General features: G+C 44.3%; 1 protein-coding gene across 8 annotated transcripts in view; it reads left to right on the forward strand.

Moving 5' to 3' along the window:
- The window catches only part of ITPR1 (inositol 1,4,5-trisphosphate receptor type 1), a 348,439-nt gene that overhangs the window by 21,000 nt on the left and 303,638 nt on the right, over positions 1-23,801 (forward strand). For all 8 annotated transcript variants that reach the window (XM_040245980.1, XM_040245986.1, XM_040245987.1 and 5 more), the window contains exons 3-4: positions 5,921-6,028; positions 10,455-10,525. In XM_040245980.1, the coding sequence (XP_040101914.1) occupies positions 5,937-6,028; positions 10,455-10,525 (163 nt within the window). In that variant the 5' untranslated portion in view covers positions 5,921-5,936. The remainder of the gene's footprint in view (positions 1-5,920; positions 6,029-10,454; positions 10,526-23,801) is intronic.

Genomic DNA, 23,801 nt, shown 5'->3' on the forward strand with positions numbered 1-23,801 from the left:
TATATGTTTTTGATATTATAAATAGATAACTCGTGAGAACATATTTGCAATGTGTAGCACTGCGAAGTCTACTTAAGGTACTGTGGTGGCCTGAATGGGAAGGAAGTCCCGACGGGAGGGGGTGTATGTATACGTATAACTGATTCATTTTGGTATGTAGTAGAAAAACACAACATTGCTTTACAGCAACTATACTCTTAATAAACATTTTTTAAAAATGAAACAACAACAAAAAATCAAGGACCAGAATGAAGCCCAGTTGAAAAATGATTTTGCCTGAGATTTCTGAGGTGGGCAGAGGAGTTAAAAAAAAGTAGAGGCTTTAAGAAATGTTTTCAAGCTTAAAATCAGTAAGATTTGATGTTCATTTAAATATCATCATTTCTATGTTTGACATATTTACTAAGCACCTACCACGTGGTCAGCACATGGTGACAGGAATGCAGTGGTATGCCAAACAGATCCCAGACAGATTTGGGCTTGTATTAGGGCAAGAGATGGAATAGAAATGAGTGTATTCTGGATCTGAGGGACCAGCACGGGCAGAAGTCCTGTGACAGGGATAAGGTGAGAGAGGACGGGAGGTGCCCCCAGACTTGTGGAGGAGGAGAAGCAGATTGGGCAGACGGGTGAGTTCTTTTTGGTCCATTGAGATGCTGTGGGCATTTTGGAGCTGAACCCCAGTAGCTCTTGGCCAGGAGATACAGACTTGTGGCTCTTCATGGTATAGAAGCCGCTGGAGGCAGCAGAGTGGACAAGAGGACCAAGGAGGTATAGGAAAGGCCGAAAGCAACACAGGCTGTGTGGCCTCAGAATCGGAGGACCACCACCCCGGGTTTCTCTTCTCCAAGGGGAGCTCTGAATCGGTGCCTTTTTATCCTCACCTTTCTTAACAAATAGAATCTGGCATCCCGTTTCTTTCACTCTGCTCAGGGAGCAGTTTCAGGGGACAGTGAATTGAAGCTGAGCCAGCGGGCGATGTGAGACTCAGCAAAGCTGCCGCAGCTCCATCTGCCTGCGGACGGCACAGAGGCTGGAGTCATCCACCTTCCTCCACCCCAGTCAAGCCTCTCTGTGAGAAGCCTATTTTAGGAGGTGCATTAACTGATCAGAGCAGTGGCGGGAGGTGGAGGTGGTATAGAAATACTGATAATTTTCATAGGTGGCGTGATTTAGCTTCCTGCCAGGTATCAGATTGGCCAAAAAGTTCACTCGAGTTTCTCCATAAGCACTCACGGGAAAAGCCACATGAACTTTTTGGCCAACTCAGTACGTCAGCAGATGCTTTATAAAGACGATCTCACAGAGCCTTATGACCACCTGCTGAGGGAAGCACTCTATTTGTCCCCCTTTTACAGATGGGAAAAGTAAGGCTTAGGGAAAGTGTGGATCTGGCCTGAAGCCCTACAGAGAAGAGGTGACAGAGCCAGGTTGGAACCCTGGCTCCTGAAGCCAGGAGGTGTCAGGAACTGGGGAGGATGCTGACAAGCCAAGTCTCAAGGAGAAACGAGAGAGTGTTCACGTGTTCAGAGGTCTTGGCGCATCAGAGGACAGATCAGTAGCAGAAATTCTGGGAGGCGCTTGTCGTTGTGTGGGGGGCATGGGGAACAGGAGTGTTTGCCACACAGGCTGTTTGAACCTAGAGTAGGCCTCATTGCCGGTCCACACGGAAGACAAGACCATCCCTTAAGCGACATGGTGGGGGTGGGGTGGGGGTAGTTCTATTATTGGGCGAGACGTGGAATTACAGGGTTTACAGGGTTGCTTCTGACCTTTATTCTATGATTTTGTATATTTGGAAAGTTCAGAATGCTCTGTGGTTGGGAGTTTCAGTATAATTCTACATTGTTCAGCTTTTTCTCAAGGGGTGAATTAGGCAGGATAATTACCTCCCTTAAAGTAAAAATATGTCGTCATAGGACACAAAAGGGTCCATTTGTGTGATACCCAGCTGACTTCTTATGCAGAAGATCCTTTCCTTTACTGAATTTTATTTTTTTTATTTATTAATTTTTTCCAGTTTTATTGAGATATTCGACCTGCAACATTGTATAAGTTTAAGGTATACACCGTAATGATGTGATGTGTGTATCTATTACAAATGATTGCCACAGTAAATTTAGTTAACATCTGCACCAGTTATAAATTTTTTTTCCCTTGTGAAGGGAACCTTTAAGATCTACTCTTGATAACTTTCAAATATACGATACAGTACTATGGCCTATACTTGTCACGTTGTACATTGCATACCCAGAAGTTATTTTCTTAAACAGGGGAAGTTTAAAGAATTTTTTTTATTTTTAAAAATTGAAATGCAGTTAATTTGCAGTATTATATAAGTTTCAGTTGTACCACATAGTGATTCACAATTTGAAAGAAATCTGAAGCCCTAAAATCAGCTAGAAATAACAGCTAGTGGCCAGAGAGATGGTTGGAGCTCTGGAGCTGACCACCTGGGCTTGTTCTCATAGATATCTGCTGACCAACTCAGAGTTTCTTAGCAGCAAGCCCTAGGTGTCAGGGTCCTGCAGCTCTGTGGCAGGGTGGCACCAGCTGTTCTTCTGTTAGGTGATCCCCAGCCACTGTGTGAGTGACACAGGAGCCCTGGGTACAGCGATGAGGAGTTCAAAGGCACACATGGTCCAGGATCACATCCATGGTTAGGCTCTCTCATCCTGCTTCTGAACACAGGAAGTCTTCCAGAGGATGGCTCCCAGGATGACTTTCTCCCTCCTCCCCTCCAGACCCCAGAGGCCTGTTCTGTTGACTCTCCTGGTGTTTACTTCCAGGACATCACTGATGGTTGTGCCCCTCCTTCTCCCCTTTACTCCCTTCTCATCCTTTTCCTCTTCCTCCACTTGGCTAATGGTAGGTGAGGGGAAGCTTCCAAAGGTTTCCCACCAGACCAGAGAGGGTCTGCCTGGTCCTTTGTGAGGGTACCCATTGTTTGGGACCCTGGGGAAGAATCTGACCCTGCCCCCACCCCAACTATGGTGGATGCATTAGCCCATGTTTTCAGGAGGAAATATAAAGTATGCCTGAAGTTTATTTGTTCAACTATCTACTTAATAAGAATGTTGATTAGGAAGAAGAAACTTAATCCCCCCCTCAACTTATCAAAGTATTATGTGGCAGCAACAGAAAAATTAGGAAATACCAAAGAAAAATTAGCAAATAGAATTGTGCACATAAAATAAGTTCTTAATATTGTCACCAAGAATAAGAGGTTAACATATTAATCCATGTTCCAGGCATTGCCATTGCTGAACAGCTCTGTTTACCAGTCATGTGGACCAGAGTTATAACTCTGGCCTTTCTACTTGTTAATTATATATGTCTTGGGCATCTTAGCCTTTTGGCAGCTCAGTTTCCCAACAGCAAAATGGTAATAATGGTAGTTCCTGCCTCATGCTGTGGTCCTGAGGATTTGAGAAGATTTGTAAAGGTCTCAGCCCGGTGGTGGGCATGATAATGCTTGCCAAATGCTAGCCATTATTATGAGAAATGGTGGCAATGCAGAACCTTGCTGCATGGGCCTGGCGCCCAGACTTCTGTTGCGATTATCAATGCAAGCAAAACTGAGTATGTCATGCTTTGTCATTCCAGGACACTGAATAGTGTCCAGTGCTTCCCATTCAGGACCTGAAGCTTCTAGTAAGGTGACCAGGTTGTGATCAAAGTTCAGAGACTAGTAGGCATGCTGCTGTTTCTCAGCCTAGTCTCCACTGGGGCCAAGAGGGCCGGGAGAGACTCAGTCACAGTAGAAAAGTCCCTTGCCCTCCTCCCGAGCATGTATCTGCTCGCCTGCATTCATCACTGTCCCTGGATCCTTCTGGAAGTTTCTAGTGTGAAGACACAGATTTGGTCTGACTCAAAATTCAAACAGAACTTGTTTCCCAGTAATCAGTCCCAGAAGTACACTTCTTTACCCTTTATAAGACTTTTAAGTGCAGAAGGGAAATACCAATGCCCGTGAGTGGTTTTGTTTTGGGTGTCTTTTGGGGATCTTGTTTAAAACAGGGGTTCCCAACCTCTGGGATCTGATGACTGATGTAATAGCAGTAGAAATAAAGTCCCCAATAAATGTTATGTCCTTGAATCACCCCAAAACAATTCCCTCCTCTCCCTTCCCTGGTCCATGGAAAAATTGCCTTCCAGAAAACCAATCCCTGGTGCCAAAAAGTTGAGGACCGCTGTTTTAAAACATCGGTTTGCCTATAGGTGTAAAATACAGTTAAGAAATGACAGGATGATAGGTTCGATTTCAGAGAGTGGGATGTGGCGAGCTGAGTCTCTGCCCGTTGTTTGTGTATCTCTCCCCAAGGTCTAGAGATGCTGGCTCTTTCGTTTTGAGAGTTTGTGTTCTCAGTTGCGCGCAATCTCTCTACGTAAGTTCATGTTCAAGGCAGTGCTCTTTATCTCTTGCAACATCTTGGCTGCTGGAAGGGCAAATGAGTTTTTCCTTGCTGTTTCTCACAAGCAGTGAACTGAGGTTCTTTCATGGTTTGTTTTCAGTACCTGCTACTCCTACTAAGGGAGGAGAAATGCTTCTTGAGGTTTCCCACTGATCACTGAGGCATAATTCTTCTGAAAAGAAAACTTGGCACCTGGAAAGCAATTTCAGGAGAGAATACTTCTCCACGCCATTCCAAGTCTTGTGGCATGGTGGGGTGAATGCTTTCTGGCAGGGAAACTGGAGTAAAGAGATGGGCAAGGATGTTTAAGGGGGTCTGGGTTTGGAAGAGAGGTCTAGGAAAGAGCAAGGTGACCCTAAACGTCTATACACCAGGTGCCTGAGGAAATGATGAGGAGCTACTGCAGTCCACGCCAGCACACACTCTTTGCTCAGAACTGAGTTTGTTTTTTATTTTTATTTTTACTTTTTAACTATGCTGTGTGGCATGTGGGCTCTGAACTTCCCCAACCAGGGATTGAACGCTTGCTCCCTACAGTGGAAGCACCGAATCTTAACCACTGGACCACTAGGAAGGTCCTTGAGCTTGTGTTGTAAATTTCAGTTTATATATATATATTTTTTAATAATTGACTCCCACTCTTCAATGTTTATGGCCCTGATGAAAGCTCTTTCTATGAGTCATGTCAATATTTTTGTTGATAATTTGTGTGTGTGTGTGTGTGTTGTTTGTGTGTGGGGTGATCACTGAGCTGTGCAGAGATTTACTGAATTTATGAACATGTTCTAGCACTGCCGTTCACTGTGTGTGTTCCTGACCAAGTTTCTTAAGGGACTGCAGCCTCTCTCTCTAGTTGCGTTGGAATGATTTGGACCAGGTGCTGAGTCTTTCTCCATCTGCATGGGTTTCATGGTGAAGGAAGAGAGGAAAGACAATGAAATAGCATTTGCATGAAGTGTATAGGTTGTTGAATTCTTAAAAGGCCTCTAGAGCTTTGTGGTATTTATTACTAGGTTTCCTCATATTAATTCTGTTCCTTTGGTGCCTCAGCCCCAGGCCCTGCCGGACCCAAGTTTTATACCAGGTGTTTCCTTCTGCCTGAACATTCCCTGAGGCAGATTGAGCATGTTAATATTTCCTAAGTCAGACTTTCCAGCTCCTAATCATTGCAGAGTTCTTGGCAGACTTCCCTGTAGTCTTTATATTCACTATTTATCGAGGGTCTTCAACTTCGAGAATTGGATTCAGTCATAGTTTTGTTAGAAACAAGCCTTACTGTGGTTGGAATACCCTGAAAAGAAAGGATAGATGGGGAAAAATGTGGCTGCATATGTCCTGCTTGGCTCAGCGAATTGCCTGCCTGTCACACACTGATTTAAATTTGACTTTTAAGTAGAACGCTTTGGAAAATTGAGCTAAGCCAATTCTCAGTGACTATCCCACCCCCCGTCCCACCCCGAGCATTTCTTTCCTTCTAATAATGTTGCATATTTTACTTTGTCTAGGATTCTCAAGAAAGACATGTCTGACAAGATGTCTAGTTTTCTACACATCGGAGACATTTGTTCTCTGTACGCCGAAGGATCGACAAATGGATTTATTAGCACCTTGGGGTAAGAGCACCTGGTTTCTTGTATGGCAGGGTTTGTTTAAGACATTAGAACATCAGCTTCAACACTGTGATTTTTCTAGGACATGAATGTTCCCATTTTATTTGATTTTTCCAGCGATGGTTGGAATCACAAATATCAGATCTCTCATTAGCCAGGTTTAACCTCTTACACAGAAATGCCATTTGCCCATCAGTTCTGTAAGAATGAAGTCTCATCGGTTACTAACTGTTAATTCAGAACTATTGTAATAGCCTCTTCTTTCATATGTCAGAGGGAAAGTGCTAAGTGTATGGGATGAATGTTCAGATTAGTATTTACAGACCCCAGGGAAGTGCTTTCGCTTTGTAAAAGCTCTTATTTTTAAGTGGTGACTTGTTTGTTGTACAAGTAGAGACCAGAACTTCTCAGGTGCTTCTCTCTCCCCTTTGAGGCAGAACGTTTTCTGCCTTAGATCACTGTGTACATCTGAAAGTTACAAATGGCACCAAGTTCTTTAAATCAGATTTCTGGTGTTCTGTTCTTTCTTCAGTTGTTTTTTTCCCCCCAAGCCCGTATAAATACATTCCCTAATGTATTCATTTGATTATCTTTTGCCTTCTCCTCCTCCTTCTATTGTCTGGAAGAGGAAATGAGAGGTGAATTAGTCCCGAAGGGCAGGCACAAGCAGAATGGGGAGTGAAGGTGGTTATCTCTGTAAGAGTTATACGTGGTCTGTAATGTCTTTGCATGAAAAGGAGTGGTGGGTGGCATTGTGGTGTTTGGCAAGAGCTGGTCTCAAATGTGGGGGCGGGGGAGGAAGGCAACAATTCCTCTAAGAACCTCATTGTCACAGCAGCCAGAACCATCCTTTTTAATCAGACTTCCTATTTAAAGTATGCTGATTCTCTGGTATTCTGTAAAGTAAGTGTATTCCCAGGCTCTCATTCAGTTACTCCAGCCTCAAGGAGCAAGTTATTTCAGATAAAGAATTCTATAGCTCAGCTGGATCTCTCCGAATAAAGATTTTATTTTCAAAAGTCATTCAGTAAAAATGAGTGATCCATGACTGCTTGATCACCAGTCAAGTGGCTTTTTTTTTTTTTCTCTGAAGCCTTTTTTAAAACTGTTTATACTAAAGACCCACCCTTAACAATATACCTTCTGTTGTTCAGTCACCAAGTCGTGTCTGACTCTTGGAGACCCCATGGACTGCAGCACACCAGGCTTCTCTGTCCCTCACCATCTCCCGAGTTTGCCCAAGATACCTTCTGTAGCTTTGGCAGAATCCTGCTGCTTGTGCCTCTCTGTTGTCCTTGTTTTCTTCTTGGCTAATTCCTTGCTTTTTCCATCTCTAGTTGAATCTTGCATCCTCTTATTTTTCTGCAACAATAAGTAGCAGCGGTAACTGCCTATATGAATCCTGTCAGTGTTTACAGCTCTGTGCTATGTACTGTACATCCACCATCCCTTTAATCCCCAAACAGCTTTTTACAGTGAGCATTATTATTGCTATTTATGGGGGCAAAAATCTCTGAGCATCAGAGAGGTGAAGTCCCCTGCCCAGGGTTTCACAGCTACAAAGACTGAGAACTTCCAGACTAGCGCTTCTAACAGTTGCCCTCGGTGGGGCCAACTTCCCCTTCCTAGCTCGTCTGACCGCGCCTCTCTGGCAGAATTTGCTCACCCCCATCCTCATGGTCTGCCCACAACTCTTACCTGAATGCCTTGTTAAGCCTCAGGCCCACCTTATGCTCCATCTCTGGTCTGTGGCCCTAATTTCTTTTAATGGTGCCACTGCCTTTCTAGTCACCTAGGCTCACTTCCTGTCACTTGCTGAATCCACTGGGCCAGCCCCTAAAATCTTAGTACCTCTTTTTCTTCCAGAGCATCTCCTTTTAGATTTCCTATGAGGTACAGAGCTTTATAAGAGTTTTCATAAGTATTGTGAACAAATTAATAATAAAGTCTTCCCCTTTAACATGAGAATGACCCCTCTTTTTTTATGTTAAATTTGGGGCTCTAGTCTTTCCTTTAGATGAATATTTTATTCCCTTGGTTCTCTGCACATATTTGAGGATAACTGGTGTAAAAATGGATTTGGAAAATAAAATTTGACCTCTTTTTCCTTCTCATATTTTTTACATTTATGGAGCGCTACTCGTGGATGACGATGAGTGACTGCCAATTTTTGTGGAATCAGCATCCAGCGCTATTTATGTAACCCAGTTCCATTTATATAGATGGAAGTTACCTCCAAATGGGTTTATTGACTCACTGAACTTTAAACTCACCTAGGGCCTTGGAAAGCCCAAGTGTGTGACATGTAGTGTCAAGAGAAGTGCTTCTCAATCATGTGTGAAACTTGTGAAAAATAAAGATTCTTGGATCCCGTCCTGCAACACGGCTTTAGTAGGCCTGGGGAGGATGGGCACTTGGTATCATTATATTTAAGAAACAAAAAGTTTCATGAACATCTCCCTACTTGGGAATCCTTAAGACCAACTCTTTGATTTTACAGTGAGGAAACTGAGACCAGGGGGAGTGAAGTGATACAGTCCGTGTCATGCTGCTAGCAGGTAGCTGAAGGCCATCTACAGTAAATTTTCTTCTAACCTAGAATGGGACTCTTTCTCCTACCCATACCTCCTTGTCTGAGAACTTGATTAATTTACCAAGCCCTACATTGAATTCCAAGGCACGCCACCCCACTTCCCACCCCTGTCCCCAGCTCCTGCCTACACATATTAGATCTGGTGGCGTTTCCTTGTTTATGCTTGGAGGGGCTCACAGTGGGCAGGGGTTTATGTATACACTTTCTGCTCTTGATTTGTGCATGAATGTTGAGGCTGTGGCCACACGGTCCCTCTTGTTAATGAAGAGAGCCTATGTCTTAGAGCCGAAGGAGGCAAGTTGCTGGTGGACTGTTCTAGACACTTCAATTTATCGACTTAATAGATACTGAGTACTCAGCCTGGTTAGGAGGTGTGCTGGCCCTGGGTGAAGGGTGGAACCTTCTGGGTCACAAAGCAGGCACGCTTTCTGTCCTGGGGATCTTGTTGCCTAGTGTATCATTTGTGTTTCAGCCCGGTGAGATGGAGGGTGGTGGGGAGGGACAGAGGCCAGGCAGAGGGAGCCTGGGGCAGGAAAGACTTAGGGTCTTCATGAGAAGATGGGAGTTCTGATTTAGGATCTTGAAAGATGTGTGAAAGAATTTTAGGATGTGTCGGCAGATTTTGGAAAAGAAGCAGTAAGAGTTAAGGCTAGTTATTTAATGGTAACTTGCCTTTGGGATAAGACATAGATTAATGAAGAATCCCTGGAAAACCATATTAGCTGGGAGCAAGTTTTGTGGCCCCTTGAAAATGAGCCAGTCCTGCCAATACCAGTTCTAGGAACTTGGAAAAGTCATGTAAACTCCTCAGAGCTTCAATTTTCCTCGTCTGTTCAAACAAAAAACAACAAAAAAAATTTTTTTAACAAATCAATTGTACAAAAGCATTGTACAAGTCATATCTGTCAGTTGGAATTTTAAACATGGGGTCTTTATATATAGATAGAGGCTGATTATTTATCTGTAATTCTGTGCTATTTCCCCACTAGTCTTTGTGAAGCTCCAAAGTCTTCTCTTACTCCCATGCTTGTGTACGTAGGGTTCTTTCCCCTTGAAAATGCTCCCCTCTTCTTCATCCTCCGCCTCTATTTCCGTCTCTAACAGTTCCCAGTTTGACCTCTTCCACCGGCAGCTTCTCAGGTAGCTTCAGGCACAGTGAGTTTCTGGCTGTATTTTGTCCTCTTCTCTTACAGCCTGCAGGTGATATGCTCCTTGTCAGTTTGTCTTTCTGGTTCCTGCATGAATCAGCCTTGAGCTACCGAAGGGCAGGGGCCTGCCTCCCACCCATGTTCACATCCCAGGGCCTAGTTCAGTGCCTGGCATGGAGTGGGCCCCTTGGCTACCATTGGTTGGGTGCAAGGACCTTTTGCTGTGCCCCTGACCTAAGCTTTAGTACATGCTGTGCTCACATCGGGGCTTTCCAGGTGCCCCAGTGATAAATCACCTGCCAATGCTGGAGATGCAGGTTTGATCTCTGGGCGGGGAAGATCCCCTGGAGAAGGGCATGACAACCCACTCCAGTATTCTTGCCTGGAGAAGCCCATGGATGGAGGAGCCTGGTGGGCTACAGTCCATGGGGTTGTAAAGAGTCAGACGCAACTAAGCACGCACACGCTGTTTCGCACACGCTCAGGTCTCTTCTGGATGTGGTTAAGTGAAAAGAGCCACAGAAAAGTACCTTAATGTGTCCATTGCAGAAGCAGAGTCTTGGGCTCTTGAAGGAGGGCAGCCTGTTTTGCATAGGAACAGCCCCGAGTATTTGAGTTTTGCCTAGTGCTTAGGATTTTATTTTCTTAGACTTGGTTTGATGCAACATTTACTTTCTTCTCTTTGCAGCCTGGTTGATGACCGTTGTGTTGTGCAGCCAGAAACCGGGGACCTTAACAATCCACCCAAGAAATTCAGAGGTAAGTTGGGGACCATTCCAGGGTGGGTCCCTTGCCTCATTTGAAAATTCACAAAGTCTGTTGCTGTGTGTAGATACAGTTTTTTTTTTTTTTTTTTTTTTTTTAGTCAGTCATAAGTTTATTTGTCTACATATAGGTTTATTTGCCTACATATTTTTAAGATGTATGAGGCGAGTTTCAGGCTTTCTGAACTCTTAAAAGGCATAAATAAGTTCAGTGTCAAGATCAGGAAGGCTTGTATTAGGACCTTCATTTTTTTTCACTTGAATACATGCTGGTAAGCATGAATTCTGTTTAAAGCCTTACACTTGTGTTTGAACAAGTAGGATTTATGGATTGAATTGCAAGGAACATGTGGTATTTCAGCAAAACTTGCTGTTCGATTGGGAGCTTTGCTGTACTTACATACTTCACCTCGGAGTGAGGAGTTCTTATTATTACACTTACCTTTTTGAGTTAAAAGGCATAGGAGGGACAGTCTTCCTACTGGTGGCCTTGCACTGTTGGCTTTCTTTGTGGACCTCTTGTGTTTTATGTCTTCCACGGAAGGTAGATTAGTGTATTGCAGGAGGTGTCTAAAATATAGTTGGTATCTTAAAATGAGAAACGTTTTGTTGTTATTTTTTGCTGCTGTTGTGGTTAGCGCTTCTCAGCTCTGGCTGTGTAGTAGAATTATCTGGTAGAGATATTAAATTACATGGCTGCCCAGGGCCCCTCTCCAGACTAGTTAAAGAATCTCTCAAGGTTGGGGGCTAGGCATTGGCATTTTTAGGGCAGTAATTTTTATTTACAGCCAGGGCTGAGAACCCAGTGGGTTAACTATTTGACTGATGGCCTCTGTCCCAGAGAGTTTAAACCTTGCTGTTTGCAGATCATATCTTTCAAGTCATGACTTCTTTTTGTTCTTACGTGATTTAGAAACTGTTTGCGGTTTTTGAATAAAATCTCCAGAAATTAGAATAAAATAGGCAGTTGTTCAGATGGAGAGAAGCCATTTGGAAGGTGTTCGGTGTTGCGCTGCATCCAGTCGGGCGTGAGACTGCCAGGAGCATGTTTTCACCTGGGGAGGGGGCTGGTGGGAGTCCGTTTAAAAAAAACATCACTGGCATAAGCCTATACACCTCTGTTGCCTTTTTCTTCTCAGTTCCTGCTCCATGTCACCTTCCAAAACAGAATCCTGAATGCAACAGAAAGATTTGATCCAATGATCATAATCCCATCACTCACTCATAGAATTAAGCCCTTCCTTCTGAATTACATAATGTGCGGCAGTTTTACCATTTAAAAGAGCCAAGTGTGAGGGACTCTGTGCCAACATTGAGTGTGGCCACACTCGTACTGTGCTGAGGGCTCTGCCAGCATTTCTAGCTGATGGAGGGGGTCTGCTCTCCCTGGGAGGGGACTGAAGCCCTGGAAGGTGGAGGTTTAGTAGCTTGTCTGGAATCATAGAGTTGTTGATGGATGGAGTAGGAGCTGGGATTCTCAACTTGGGCTGAGAAATCACCCAGGGGATATTCAAAAACACCCACTTTTGAGTTCCACCTCCAGAGATTCTCATTTAACAGGGTATTTGAGATATTTTGAAAATTCCCTGGTTTGAGTCTCCCATGCAGCCTAGGTTATGAACCACTGCTCTTAGGGCCTGAGCTATAAACTCATGGCTTTATTATGTAGCAGGAAGCTGGTCCACACAGTGCTTTTACAGTTGGGACTAAGTGGAAGGGATGTGGAGCCTATTGCTTGGGTCCAACATGAGCTCCTATCCTATTGTGCACCTGGGCTCTGGGAGCTGGGAAAGGAAGCTGAGAAAGATGTTAGCAAACTGTTTAGAGTTAACCAGTGGCTGTCTGAATATAAGTTTGCTGCTGCTGTTAAGTTGCTTCAGTCGTGTTTGACTCTGTGCAACCCCATAGACGGCAGCCCACCAGGCCTCCCCATCCCTGGGATTCTCCAGGCAAGAACACTGGAGTGGGTTGCCATTTCCTTCTCCAAGGCATGAAAGTGAAAAGTGAAAGTGAAGTCGCTCAATCATGTTCAACTCTTAGCGACCCCATAGACTGCAGCCTACCAGACTCCTCTGTCCATGGGATTTTCCAGGCAAGAGTACTGGAGTGGGGTGCCATTTAGAATATTGAAATAAATAAGATCATAGCCAGGGGAAGTCAGAAGAGATGTATGTTTTCCTGGCACTAGGATAAAAGTGCCTGGTGCTTAGATGTATATCTGGTGGCTGATTGAAAGAGATTTTTTTTGAGATAAAAGTGACAATTCCTGTAGAAGCTATTTGGAAAGAACCAAACTGGCAACCCACACCAGTATTCTTGCCTGGAGAATTCCATGGACAGAGGAGCCTCGCAGGCTACAGTCTTGGGGTCGCAAAGAGTCTGACATGACTGAGTGACTTTCACTTACTCACTCAAACTCTTTTATGGCCTGGCTTGGGTCCACCGGTGGTCACGTGACAGTGACTTGATTTGTTGACTGTCTTTCCCCATAAATTAAAAATAAAGTGTTCTAGGTTGTGAGGTTCTTTGTACTTGTCGGAAATCTGGTTCAAAACATGCTTTGCAGCAGGCTTTGTGAATGTAGGTCATGGCTGTCTCAGTTCCTCGTGGTGAGTGGGAGGCTGTCTGCACACAGGTGAGGGGCCCTGACCCATCTCCCATTGCAACCACTGGAAGGTCTCTTGCACCCTGGAACCCGGGTGATATTTTCCAAAAAGCAGCCCTTCAATTGTGGTGTGGTGTTTGAAACATTTTTCTCTAAAACAGGGAGAAAGGTGTTTCTTCTGAAAGGGATTACTGCCTTTCCAAATACAGATCTGTTTTGAAGGTTGAAATCATTTTGATGTTTAGAAATGGTGCACTGGGCAATTGGGTGGCATTTCTTGTCCATTTCCTTGCTGTGCCAATGCATCTTGAAATTTACCAGACACGTATGGAAAAGTGGGATGCTGGTGAGTGGCTGGTTAAAATGATGGAGTCTTTACCTTAGCGATCAGCCAAGCTACACGTAGTCATTTGGGTTTGCTGTTGCTTCTTTCCCAAGTTACTTCCTATATTGAGAACCATCATAACTTGTTCTTAAGTAAGTGGAAACCAAAGGCCGATTGATGTAATATTCCCTGTGGCTTCTGACTTGGGGTTTTAATTCTGGGAGCTCCTCTTGAAATCTGCCAACCTTGCGGTTAATAACATAGGCTGGAGGATCGGGCTTCCAGGGTTCAAATCCAAATTCTGCTAATTCTTAGCTCTTTGACCCTGGAAAATGTCGTAACTTTGGTTTTCTCATTTGTGAAATGCGCGATGATATTAGTCCCTTGCTCAAAAGGTTATTGTGAGGATTAAATGCGTGTTCCAAATTTAGTACTGATGGTCCTTAGTTAAGGGCTTGGGAAGCCTTAGTTACTCCTGTCTTTTCATTCCCAGTTCTCAGTACAGAGCCTGATCCTCATAGGTGGTGGCAGAAGGGACAGAAACTGTATGTGAATAATGATATGAGAATAATTATAGATGGTTCCTCTTTTTGTCTTTAAATGCTTTGTGGGTAGCAGTGTGTACCTGGACCACATGAGCTTGGATTCGAGGCTCAGTGTTCCCGTATACAAGCTTAGTGACCCTGATAGATTACTTAAATCTCTGAGCTTATGTCTTTACTTATGAAATGGAGGGAAAATAATTCCTTCCTCATAAAGATATAGGATGGAAGGTAATATGGCTACAGAGCCAAACAGAGTACTTGGGTACACAAGGCTTGCTCAAGTGACTGGAAGCTGTTATTTTTTCACGGTAGATGCTGATGAGTTAAACTGTTGAACACACTTGCTTCTTTCTGATGAGTAAAAGTACACTTCCAAGTGAACTGCTTTCTTTGTGATTCCTTTGAATGTATCTCCTGCCCCTGATGTTGTTGTGGGTAGGAAGAAGAGATTGGCTGCAGTTCAGTTTCATGGAAGCCAAGACATTTTCATTATCTGAATGAATTTTGGACCATATCCTTGTCCTCTCAGTGATGAGAACTGAGGTGTAGAATCATTCAATTACTTTAGTCCTTTTGTTAATGTGGTATCATTTTAAAGTGCCCATGTCAGTAGAAGGTAAGGCAGAATCTCTTTTCTTCCTTATGGGTGTCATTTTGCCCGTAGTTTGAAAATAGAGAAGGCAAACATCAGATTGAAACTGGGAATAGAAACTTTGTGGTTAGTGATTTCCTTTCTCTGGATTGTCTTTTCCTTTTCATTTCCACCCATCCCTTCCCTGTCCTAAATACACTGGCATATTCTACAAAGAGATGATGGAAGCTAAAGACCATTGTCCATTTCCATCCTAGAAGGTCTGCTGTTTTAAGTTGAACCTCCAGTGTTGTTGGAGTAGAAGTAACTGGGGCTTCTGGGAAACAAGATCAGCTTTGGTGATGATGATAACATTTATTGTGTGATCCCTTTTTTCAGATCGGGGAAATTGTCCAGTTCTTGCCCTCAAAACTTGATCTTCTCCATTTAGGTCAAGAGGCTAACTTTGACCTCACATTCTTGATCTTGTACGGATACTACGCTATCAGTGTTCCCAAGGTGTGAGAGATTTTTAATCTTGTAGTTAAACCTTTAGTTTTAGAAGAGAAGCTGTTTAGAATGGTAACTCAGAATTAAAGCTGTGGGGAGGAGCTTGGGCAGGGAAAAGTGAGGAGAAAGGAAGCATTCTGATATCTTTGGTGGTTCATAGAAACTGGGGAAGAGCTCAGAGATCAGGCTGAAAGTGTGCACATTCTAGATCAGCATCTCCCTTGTCCTCTGTGTTTCCTCTTTCCTAATCAAAGTTGGTTTCCAGTGCAGTAATCCACTATGTTAATGTACTGTGAAAATGAGTCAAGCATTAAGGTCCTTCTGTGTTCTAGTTGCTGGCCTTGATGAAGAGAGGTGAGATGACTTGAATACAGTCTCCCTGGCTTTCAAGAGTCTTTACAAGTGTCGCAGAGAAATAGCCCCACATTATAAATAATAGTACCAACTACTAGGGGCTTCTCAGGTGATGCACTGGTGAGGAATCCACCTGCCAGTGCAGGAGATGCGAGAGACACGGTTTGATTCCTTGGGTTGGGAGGATCCCCTAGAGAAGGAAATGAGAACCCACTCCAGTATTGTTGCTTGGAAAATCCCGTGGACAGAGGAGCCTGGTGGGCTGCAGTCCCTGGGCTCACCGAGAGTCGGACATGACTGAGTATACACGTCACGTTAACACTGATAGAGCGTTTACAGTTACATTGTGCAAGGCACAATGTGGATTGTGGATTCTCTCTTTTAACCTTTGTAACCTTCCTGTGAGGCACAGATATTGGGTTCCCATTATATAGATGAGGAAAGGGAAGCCCTGAGAAACATGGTCAGTTAAATATCCCTTCTTAGAGTGGTTGCTATTCATTCCACAGACATTTATTGAATGCTTCCTATGCACCAGCCGTTTATACTCCAGGGAAGAAAGATACATTCTCAAGGAAGTCAGTGCCAGTTCACAGTTAAAATCTTTAAGAAACATGATGAGAGTGATTTGTCGTCCACATGACAGCTGTTTGTAAGGGAACAGAGGCCCAGCTGGTGAAATATCTTTCTATGAAGTATGAAAGTCACCCCTGTTATCTAGTAGTTCACTGCGGCAAAGTAGATAATGCCACTTGATGGGCGTTCTCTCCTGAGCTTTGCAACACCTCCTCAGCCCAGGGTGTGTCTGTTTTATGCCTGATGCCTTTTGGGCTGACAAGGTGGAGGACCTGGTCCAGCATTGCATGGCTTGTGAGACTAGAACTCCCTTGCAACGGCCTGAACCCAGTGCTTTGCTCTCGCTCTCCCCGGCGGAACCTTCCCAAAGCATGAGGGTTCCTTCAAGCATGGTCCTGTTACCTCCCATCTCTAAATGAGAATAGACTAGGTTATTACTTCTCTGCTGTCTATCCAAGCTTATGAATGAGGAAGATAGAAGGCTTGGACCCTTTGACTTAATGCATTTTTAACTTTTTACCTGTCAGTGGGGCAAGCTGTGGGGTATGCAGTCTGTGACCTGCAGCATTCTTTGAATTCTATTTGTAGTGCAAATGAGGGTCTGTCTCCTGAGTGAAATGTTGGCTGAAGACTTGATAGCTCAGTATGTGTTCACTTTAAAACTATGAGAGCGTAGGAATCATGGTCTCAGATGATACTGGGATGAAGAAGAGTGTATTGGTTGGCTATGGTAAACCACTCTGGATCTAAAGGCGTGGCTGTGAACTTGAGGATCAGACTTCTGGTCTTTTCATTTTCACTGGACTCTTCTGTAGTCCCAGAACGCTTGTACTGTCAGCCTACCTTTTAGAGGGCTTGTGGATTGATTTATCTATTTTTGGCTGTGCTGGGTCTTCATTGCGGCCTAGGCTTTTCTCCAGTTACAGAGAACAGGGGCCACTTCTCTAGTTGCGATGCGTGGACTTCTCATTTCAGTGGCTTCTCTTGTTGCGGAGCGTGGGCTATAGGGCATGTGGGCTTCAGAGTACAGGCTCAGCACAGGCTTAGTTGCTCCAGGACCTGTGGAATCTTCCCGGATCAGAAATTGAATTCATGTCTCCTCCACTGGCAGGCAGATTCTTTATCACTGATCTGCCAGGGAAGCCTCTCCCTCGTAGCAGCTTTGAAGGGGGGGCCTCAAATAAGAATGGCATTTTTCATGATCAAGTGATGAGAAGTATTTGCATACCAGCAACTACTTATCTGATAACAATCTGACCTGAGATTTAGTCCGAGATGGGGAGCGGCTCTTGGAGGAAAGATGTAGGAAAACCACTAGCACTGGAGTAAAGAGCCCACCAAACCTGAGAGCTAGCTTCTGGCCCAGGCTCTGCCACCAACCACGGTGACACCATGGGGGAAATGACTGCATTTTCTCCAGGCTTCGGTTTTCTCATCTGTTCAGTGGGCTTTAGCTTGAAGTCATGATCAGCACCAGAAGCAGGCTGGTTAGCATTTCACAAGGCAGTGCTGGTGTCCAGGAGCCTTGTGCTGTCCAGAAGTAGGTTTCTGTTTCTTTGGGATTATAGGTCTTCTTTGGCAAGATAAGACAGGTGGATGGAAACAGCCAAGTCTTATTCTAAGGCCAGGTGGGGACACTGCCAGGATCTTGGGTCACAGGGTCACCTGGACTAGAGTCGTGGTAACAAACTCTGCACTCAGCTTTCTTTCACACCCGCTGTCTTTTGCTGCCCCTTGTCTAATTGTTGCTAAGCAACATTATTTCTGCCTTCCCCCCGCCCCCCCCCTTTTCTTTTAGCAAGGCCTTGAAGGCATGAACCGGTATCTTATTTAGTTTTCAAATACCCACATGCCAAGGGGAGGGCCGCCCTTAAATTTTGTTTGTTCTTTTGATTGTAATTCATGATGGGCCTTTCTCAGTGGGACTCTTGTTTCTGCCTGTCGTGTTAAATAAGGCAGAGAAATCAGTCTATTTAAGGTGCTTGTCAAGTATATGCCTTGAGGCACATTCAAGGTTTTGTGTGTGCACACAGCTGCTTTGTGGGAAAAGTCTTTGGCAACTTATTCTGTATTCACAAAATCAACTCAAATTTAATAAAAAGATTAGTAGGTTTTTTATAATCTTCATTTCAGATTTACCCGCTTATCCCAATCTTGCACCAACAGACTCCATCTAAAGGGAACAACACTGTAATTTAAATCAATTCCCCAGGCAACATAGAAGGCTCCCAGCATGTCACACAGTCACTGGTGTGATGCCTGCCACTTGATTATACCAGAGTCCCACACACTGCACGTGGCCCTTGCTGGATTCCTGCCTACTTGCTCAAAGCTTTGAGATGCTTGTCTGAAGGTGGTAGGTATCCTGCTCATGGGCATAGGAAAGCTTTTTGCTCCATTGCCTTGGATGGCTTTGTTTTTGAATAGCTGAGTCACCCCTGGAAAGTAGACCTTAGACCCCTGTTGTATATTCGTTGACTCACAATAATCTATTTGCTAATGGAGAGCACATTTCAGCTCTGCATGCATAGAGTGCTTCCAGAGTAAGGGATCTGTTTTCTTTGTCATCTAATTGAATCTCGGGTCTGCTGTTGTGGCTTCCTCCATTGAGGACAAAATTAAAGTGGACAGAGAGCACGTGTAATTGGGTCATGTTTTCATACTGCTCTACAGTTCTCCTGAAAGCACAACCTAGTGGTTGATGAAGGACTTTCTTTTGGCAAAGGCTTCTATAATCCTGTCTTCAGAGCATTGATGAAGATGTGCAGTGAATCACTTGAGTTTCTGGTAACATTTTCCCTTCCCTTTTTTTTTTTTTTTGATATTTGAGGAAATGGAGATTTAGGAAGTCTCCTGGGGTCAAAAAAGCAATTCCATGTCAAAAGTGGGATTGGGACACACCTTGGATCTCCTCCCACACTATCTTTTTTGTTCAGTCATCTCGTGTAAATAATGATAATCTAGTTTCCATAAGTGCAAATAATAGTGAATACCATGTATTGATATAGTGATTACATACAGTAATGAAATTTTATCTATTTAATTTTGATAGTTTCCTTTACTTTCATTATTTAGCCCTCATCACAACCCCATAAGGCAGCTACAGAGCAATGAAGTCTTCCCCTCCTTTTATAGATGAAGAATTGATATACAATAGGTTGAGTGGTGGTCCAAGTTACATAGCACAAAGTGGCAGAGCCAGGATTTGAACCCAGACAATGTGACATCAGAAACCTTCTTTTTAATACCTATTCCAAACTATCTTTAGAAGGATATGGGCCTTCGAGTTTTCCTTTGCAAAATTACTGAATTCCTTCTTAATTGGTTTCTTCCTCTTTGTTGTTCAGTCACTCAGTCATGTCCAACTCTTTACGCCCCCATGGACTGCAGTATGCCAGGCCTCTCTGTCCTTCACTGCCTCCTAGAGTTTGCTCGAATTCACATCCATTGAGTCGGTGATGCCATCTAACCTTCTCATCCTCTGCCATCCTCCTCTCCTTCTTGACTAAAGTATTTCCCAGCATCAGAGTCTTTTCCAGTGAGTCAGCTACTACCAACTCTGCTTCTTCTTCCTCTGCTACCCTGAAACATGACATTCTGAGATGTGCTACCCAGGAGCAAATGTCTGCATACGAGAGGTACATGCTAACTGCCTACTTAACAGTCTTGAGCATAGTGTTTATCACAGCTGTCTTCTGTTTTTGTCTCTGCAGCTAGATTTTGGAGCACCTGGAGGGACCAAATCTTTTGCCCTGCCCTCCTGGCCCAGTGCCCAGCATAATGCTGGTCTTTAGTTAAAAGCTGGTTGAAAAGAATTTCATGCTTGTTCTAAAATGGTTTTCACTGTTCCCAGCTCTTACAGTGTTTTTGCTGAGGACATTTTAGGTTAGCTGAAGGCTGATTTTTTTTTAACAAGGATGCCTGATGCCGTCCTATCTCTCCCCAACTACCTGAGTCCAGAAAGCTTTCTGAAAACAGATTTCTTATAGTTGACTTGTCTTCTCCCAGGAATGTGGACTGACTTCATCCTCTGAGGGTATCTTCTCCTTGAAGCCTGCCCCCCGCCCCCGCCCTGTGTTGGATCTTTCTTCTCTCTTGTGCCTATAGTTTTGAGATTACCTGACTTCATTCAATACATGATCATGAAAAACAATAATTCCCTTCCTTCTCTGTGCTTGGCCTTCTGGCAGAGTCATGGTATGCCTTTGCTCTTGACTGTTGGGGCATCCCTGTGGTGTGGTGGTGTATCATCCCCATTTTACACTGGGTACCCTGAGCCCAGAGAGGGTTAGTAACTAATCTGGACTAAGCTGGGATTTGAACCCATACCTGGAGGGTTCTTGACAGTATCTCTACTCAACCACTTGAGTGAATTAATAGAGTTGTGCTTCTCCAGAAATGTCTCGGGCCTCTTAGCACCTCCTGGGGTTCTACATTTAAGTTATACTGCTCCGTGGGGATAAATCTAAAGAAGCGATAACCAGGAGAATAGGATAGGTCTCGAAGCAAGGATGTTCGTGCTGAACTGCGAAAGATGGGAGAGACCGTGACTAGTTGGGTGACAATATTTCTTACGTAAGTTGCTGCCATGGCCTCCTTGCTGGTTTCTGCACTTGCCTCTTGATCCTTTGTGTCTGAGCGTGGGGCCCGTCCCATCTGTTCCCCATGGCCAGAGGAATCAGTACAGGTCTCATGATGTTACCTGGTTGTTTGGCACCCTCAGTGGTTCCCCACTTGTGCTTAGGATAAAGGACATGCTTTCGGGGTCCACAGGGTCCTGCATGAGTCATCCCGCTTACCTCCCAGCCTCACCTGCAGTCCCCACTCCATGATCTCTGCTCCAGCCACTGAGTCATTTCGTCCTGGCTGTCAGGGAACTTGCTCTGCATTCTGGGCGTTTCATGTCCTTTATCTTCCTCTGAAATGATCTCCCCATCTCCATCATGCCTTCTGGGACCCCCTCATCATCCGCAGCCCCTGGAGCCGGACTGCTTGGGTTGGACCCTTAGCTCTGGTTTTGCTGGTCATGTCACCTTCACTCTCTCAGTCTCTCCATTTTCTCATGTGGAAAATGGTAAGATTATTGTATGTGCCTCACAGTGTTTTGATGAGAATCAAGAGCCTGTCCACATGAAACACTTAAGGAGTACGTGGCCCATATTAAATGCTCTAAACAGTTGGCTGTCATTGCTGGGTTTTGCCTTTGCTCTTACCTACCCCATTCATTGTGAGCTCAGAAACCATGCCTGTCTCCTCTAAGGCTTTGCACAGGCAGGCTCTTCCATATTTGTAGAATGAATGAGGAAAAGAATGTGCATCCAGGGATCTTGCTAAAACTCAGATCCTAATTCAGTAGGTCTGGGTGAAGCCTGAGATTCTGCATTTCTGACAAGCTGCTGTGCTGATGCAAGGCCCTAAGGGACAACGGCCAGTTGTCTTTTCTCGCTTTAAGGCTGTCATGTGGATGAGGGATGTTCAGAGCCCAGAACAACAGAGAATTAAGGCCAGCAGAGTCCAGTGACCAGAGGCAGAATTTCAGATTTTAGGAACATGCTTCTGACTGTCATCAGTGCTGAGCGATTGCTCAAGGAAGAGGCCCACTTCAAAGGACGGGTTTCCCCTCATTCACAGGAGACTAAGCATTTGTCAGAGATGTTGGAGACAATTTCTACCGTGGGACAGAGGTTAGGTAGATGATCCCATCTGTTTGTGTTTTCCCATCGAAGGACCCAGCTGTTTCTTCTCTTTCTGCTTCCCGTGGAAGCACTGTGTTTGGGGACATTGGGTCAGCAAACAGCTGGGGAGAGTACAGACATGCTGTCCAAGTGAGAAGCTCTCAGAGAACTGCGTTCATTTCATTTTGTTGAACACCATTGGTCATAGTGGAAAGATGGGATTATTGAATATTTGAAAAGATGAGCAAATATAAAGAAACTTACCTTTCTGAATCAAAATCATCCGTAATCTGGTTTAAATGAATAGGTAAGATGTACTGGGGGGAGCGGTGGGTGACTGTAGGCTTAAGTTCTGGCTCTGGGGTCAGACTTGGGTTCAGGTCCCTCTGCCCCACCTGTCATGAGCTGCGTGACCGTGGGCACATCACTTAACCTCACTATACCTTAGTTTCCCTGGCTGGTAACTGTGGTTCACAATAGTACGGAACTGAGGCATTATTTTAGGGTAAGGTGAGTCATGTAGGGAACACAGTTGGCCGCCTGCCTTGCACGACCTAAGCACCTAGTAGCTGAGTAGCTGGTGTGGCTAAATTTGCAATTGCCAACTTTCAGAACATCTCTTAGGAAGATCAAACACTGCCCTTCAGACGTTGATACATCTCTTTTAAAGCTTCAGGATGTGGACTGTTCAGAGGTCTATGCTGCCAGACACACTTTAACCTTTTTGAATTTCTTACACTTTATTGAGTGAGCTTATGATCAAGAGGAGCTCGAGAGCTGTAGCCTTTTGAAAAGGAGCCATCAGGCCCATCTCTGCTTGCACAAGCCTCGATCACAGCCTCAGTTACTGATGGGGCCTTTGCTGGAGATGGCAGACCCATCTTATGTATAAAATTACAGGCCCAACCGAGAGAGGAAGTTGTGTTTATCTTCACGCAAGCAGCAGGCATTCCGGCCACTCTTGACAGACAGGAGGCAGATATTGCCAATCTGCTCTTTTCCTGAAACTCCCCACCCCGCTGTGTGTTCTTTGTGAGTTCAGAGGGGTGCCTGCCACTTGGCCTACAGGGAGACATTCTCTACCTGGCTGTGAGCACAGTTGAGCTCCCTGGAGAAAGGATGTCCAGTGGCCACTTTCTCGGTACTATTGGTCGAGGCAGGGGCCAGCGTGGCTCCCAGAGAAGGCAGAAATTGTGCTTGTGTCCTCTGATTTGGGGAGCAAAGTGGAGAGTGGCCACAGGTGTGGGGAGAAGAATATGTCCCTTCAAAGAGTCCCATGTTTATCCCCTTGACAAAGCCATAGCTGGAGGTCAGTGCAGAAAAACTCCAATAAGAGCAGTTGCAATAATTGAGAAAATAAGTTGGGCAATTATTTCTCTTATTGACATTTAGAAGTTCTTTTTTTTTTTTTTTTTTTGGTCTGGTATTTTTCCGGGTACATTTGAGTTCCAATTTGGGTGCTTCTGAAATGTCTGAATATTTTGTGCTGCTAAAATTACATGTGTCTAAAAATGTTATCAGCGATTACACTTATGTATAAGCTCACTTGGACTTCTGCTAGCAAGTTTCGGAGACTGAGGTCACTGCTCCCCAAAGCCATTCTCAGAAACATGGCATTTTCAGGTAAAGGTAGAAACCAGAATAATCCAGCCTAGTTTAGCCATCAAGTAAGAGGCCTGCTCTTGAGAACTTCGCTTCTGTCTTGTCGACAAAGAATACTGGGGTTTTGTTGCCATAGTTTCAGTGAAAAATTTGACCTTAGCTACAATAACATACAGTTAGAAAGAACTAGCTAATCGGTTTTCTAAAATTAGTGTTCTCTAGTACATAAACCAGTAAGAACAGAGTATTTAATTAAATATTACACAAGGATATAAAAGCCCAGGGGAATGCAGTCACTTGATTGGGGCAGAGAGAGGAAGGAAACCCATAATCGACCTTTATTGGTCTCTTGCAAGCTAGAAGAACTTTTTTCTTTTTTTTCTTTTTAATGTTAGCATTGACTATTTTCAGATCTGTCAGGAATGAATATATGAAGCTGAGAGAATGAAGCAGAACATTCAACATTATTTCCAGTTGTCCCTTGCAGGGTGCAGACTCGCAAGGCAAG

Source organism: Oryx dammah, unplaced genomic scaffold (assembly GCF_014754425.2).
Source record: "Oryx dammah isolate SB20612 unplaced genomic scaffold, SCBI_Odam_1.1 HiC_scaffold_9, whole genome shotgun sequence".
NCBI lineage: Eukaryota > Metazoa > Chordata > Mammalia > Artiodactyla > Bovidae > Oryx > Oryx dammah.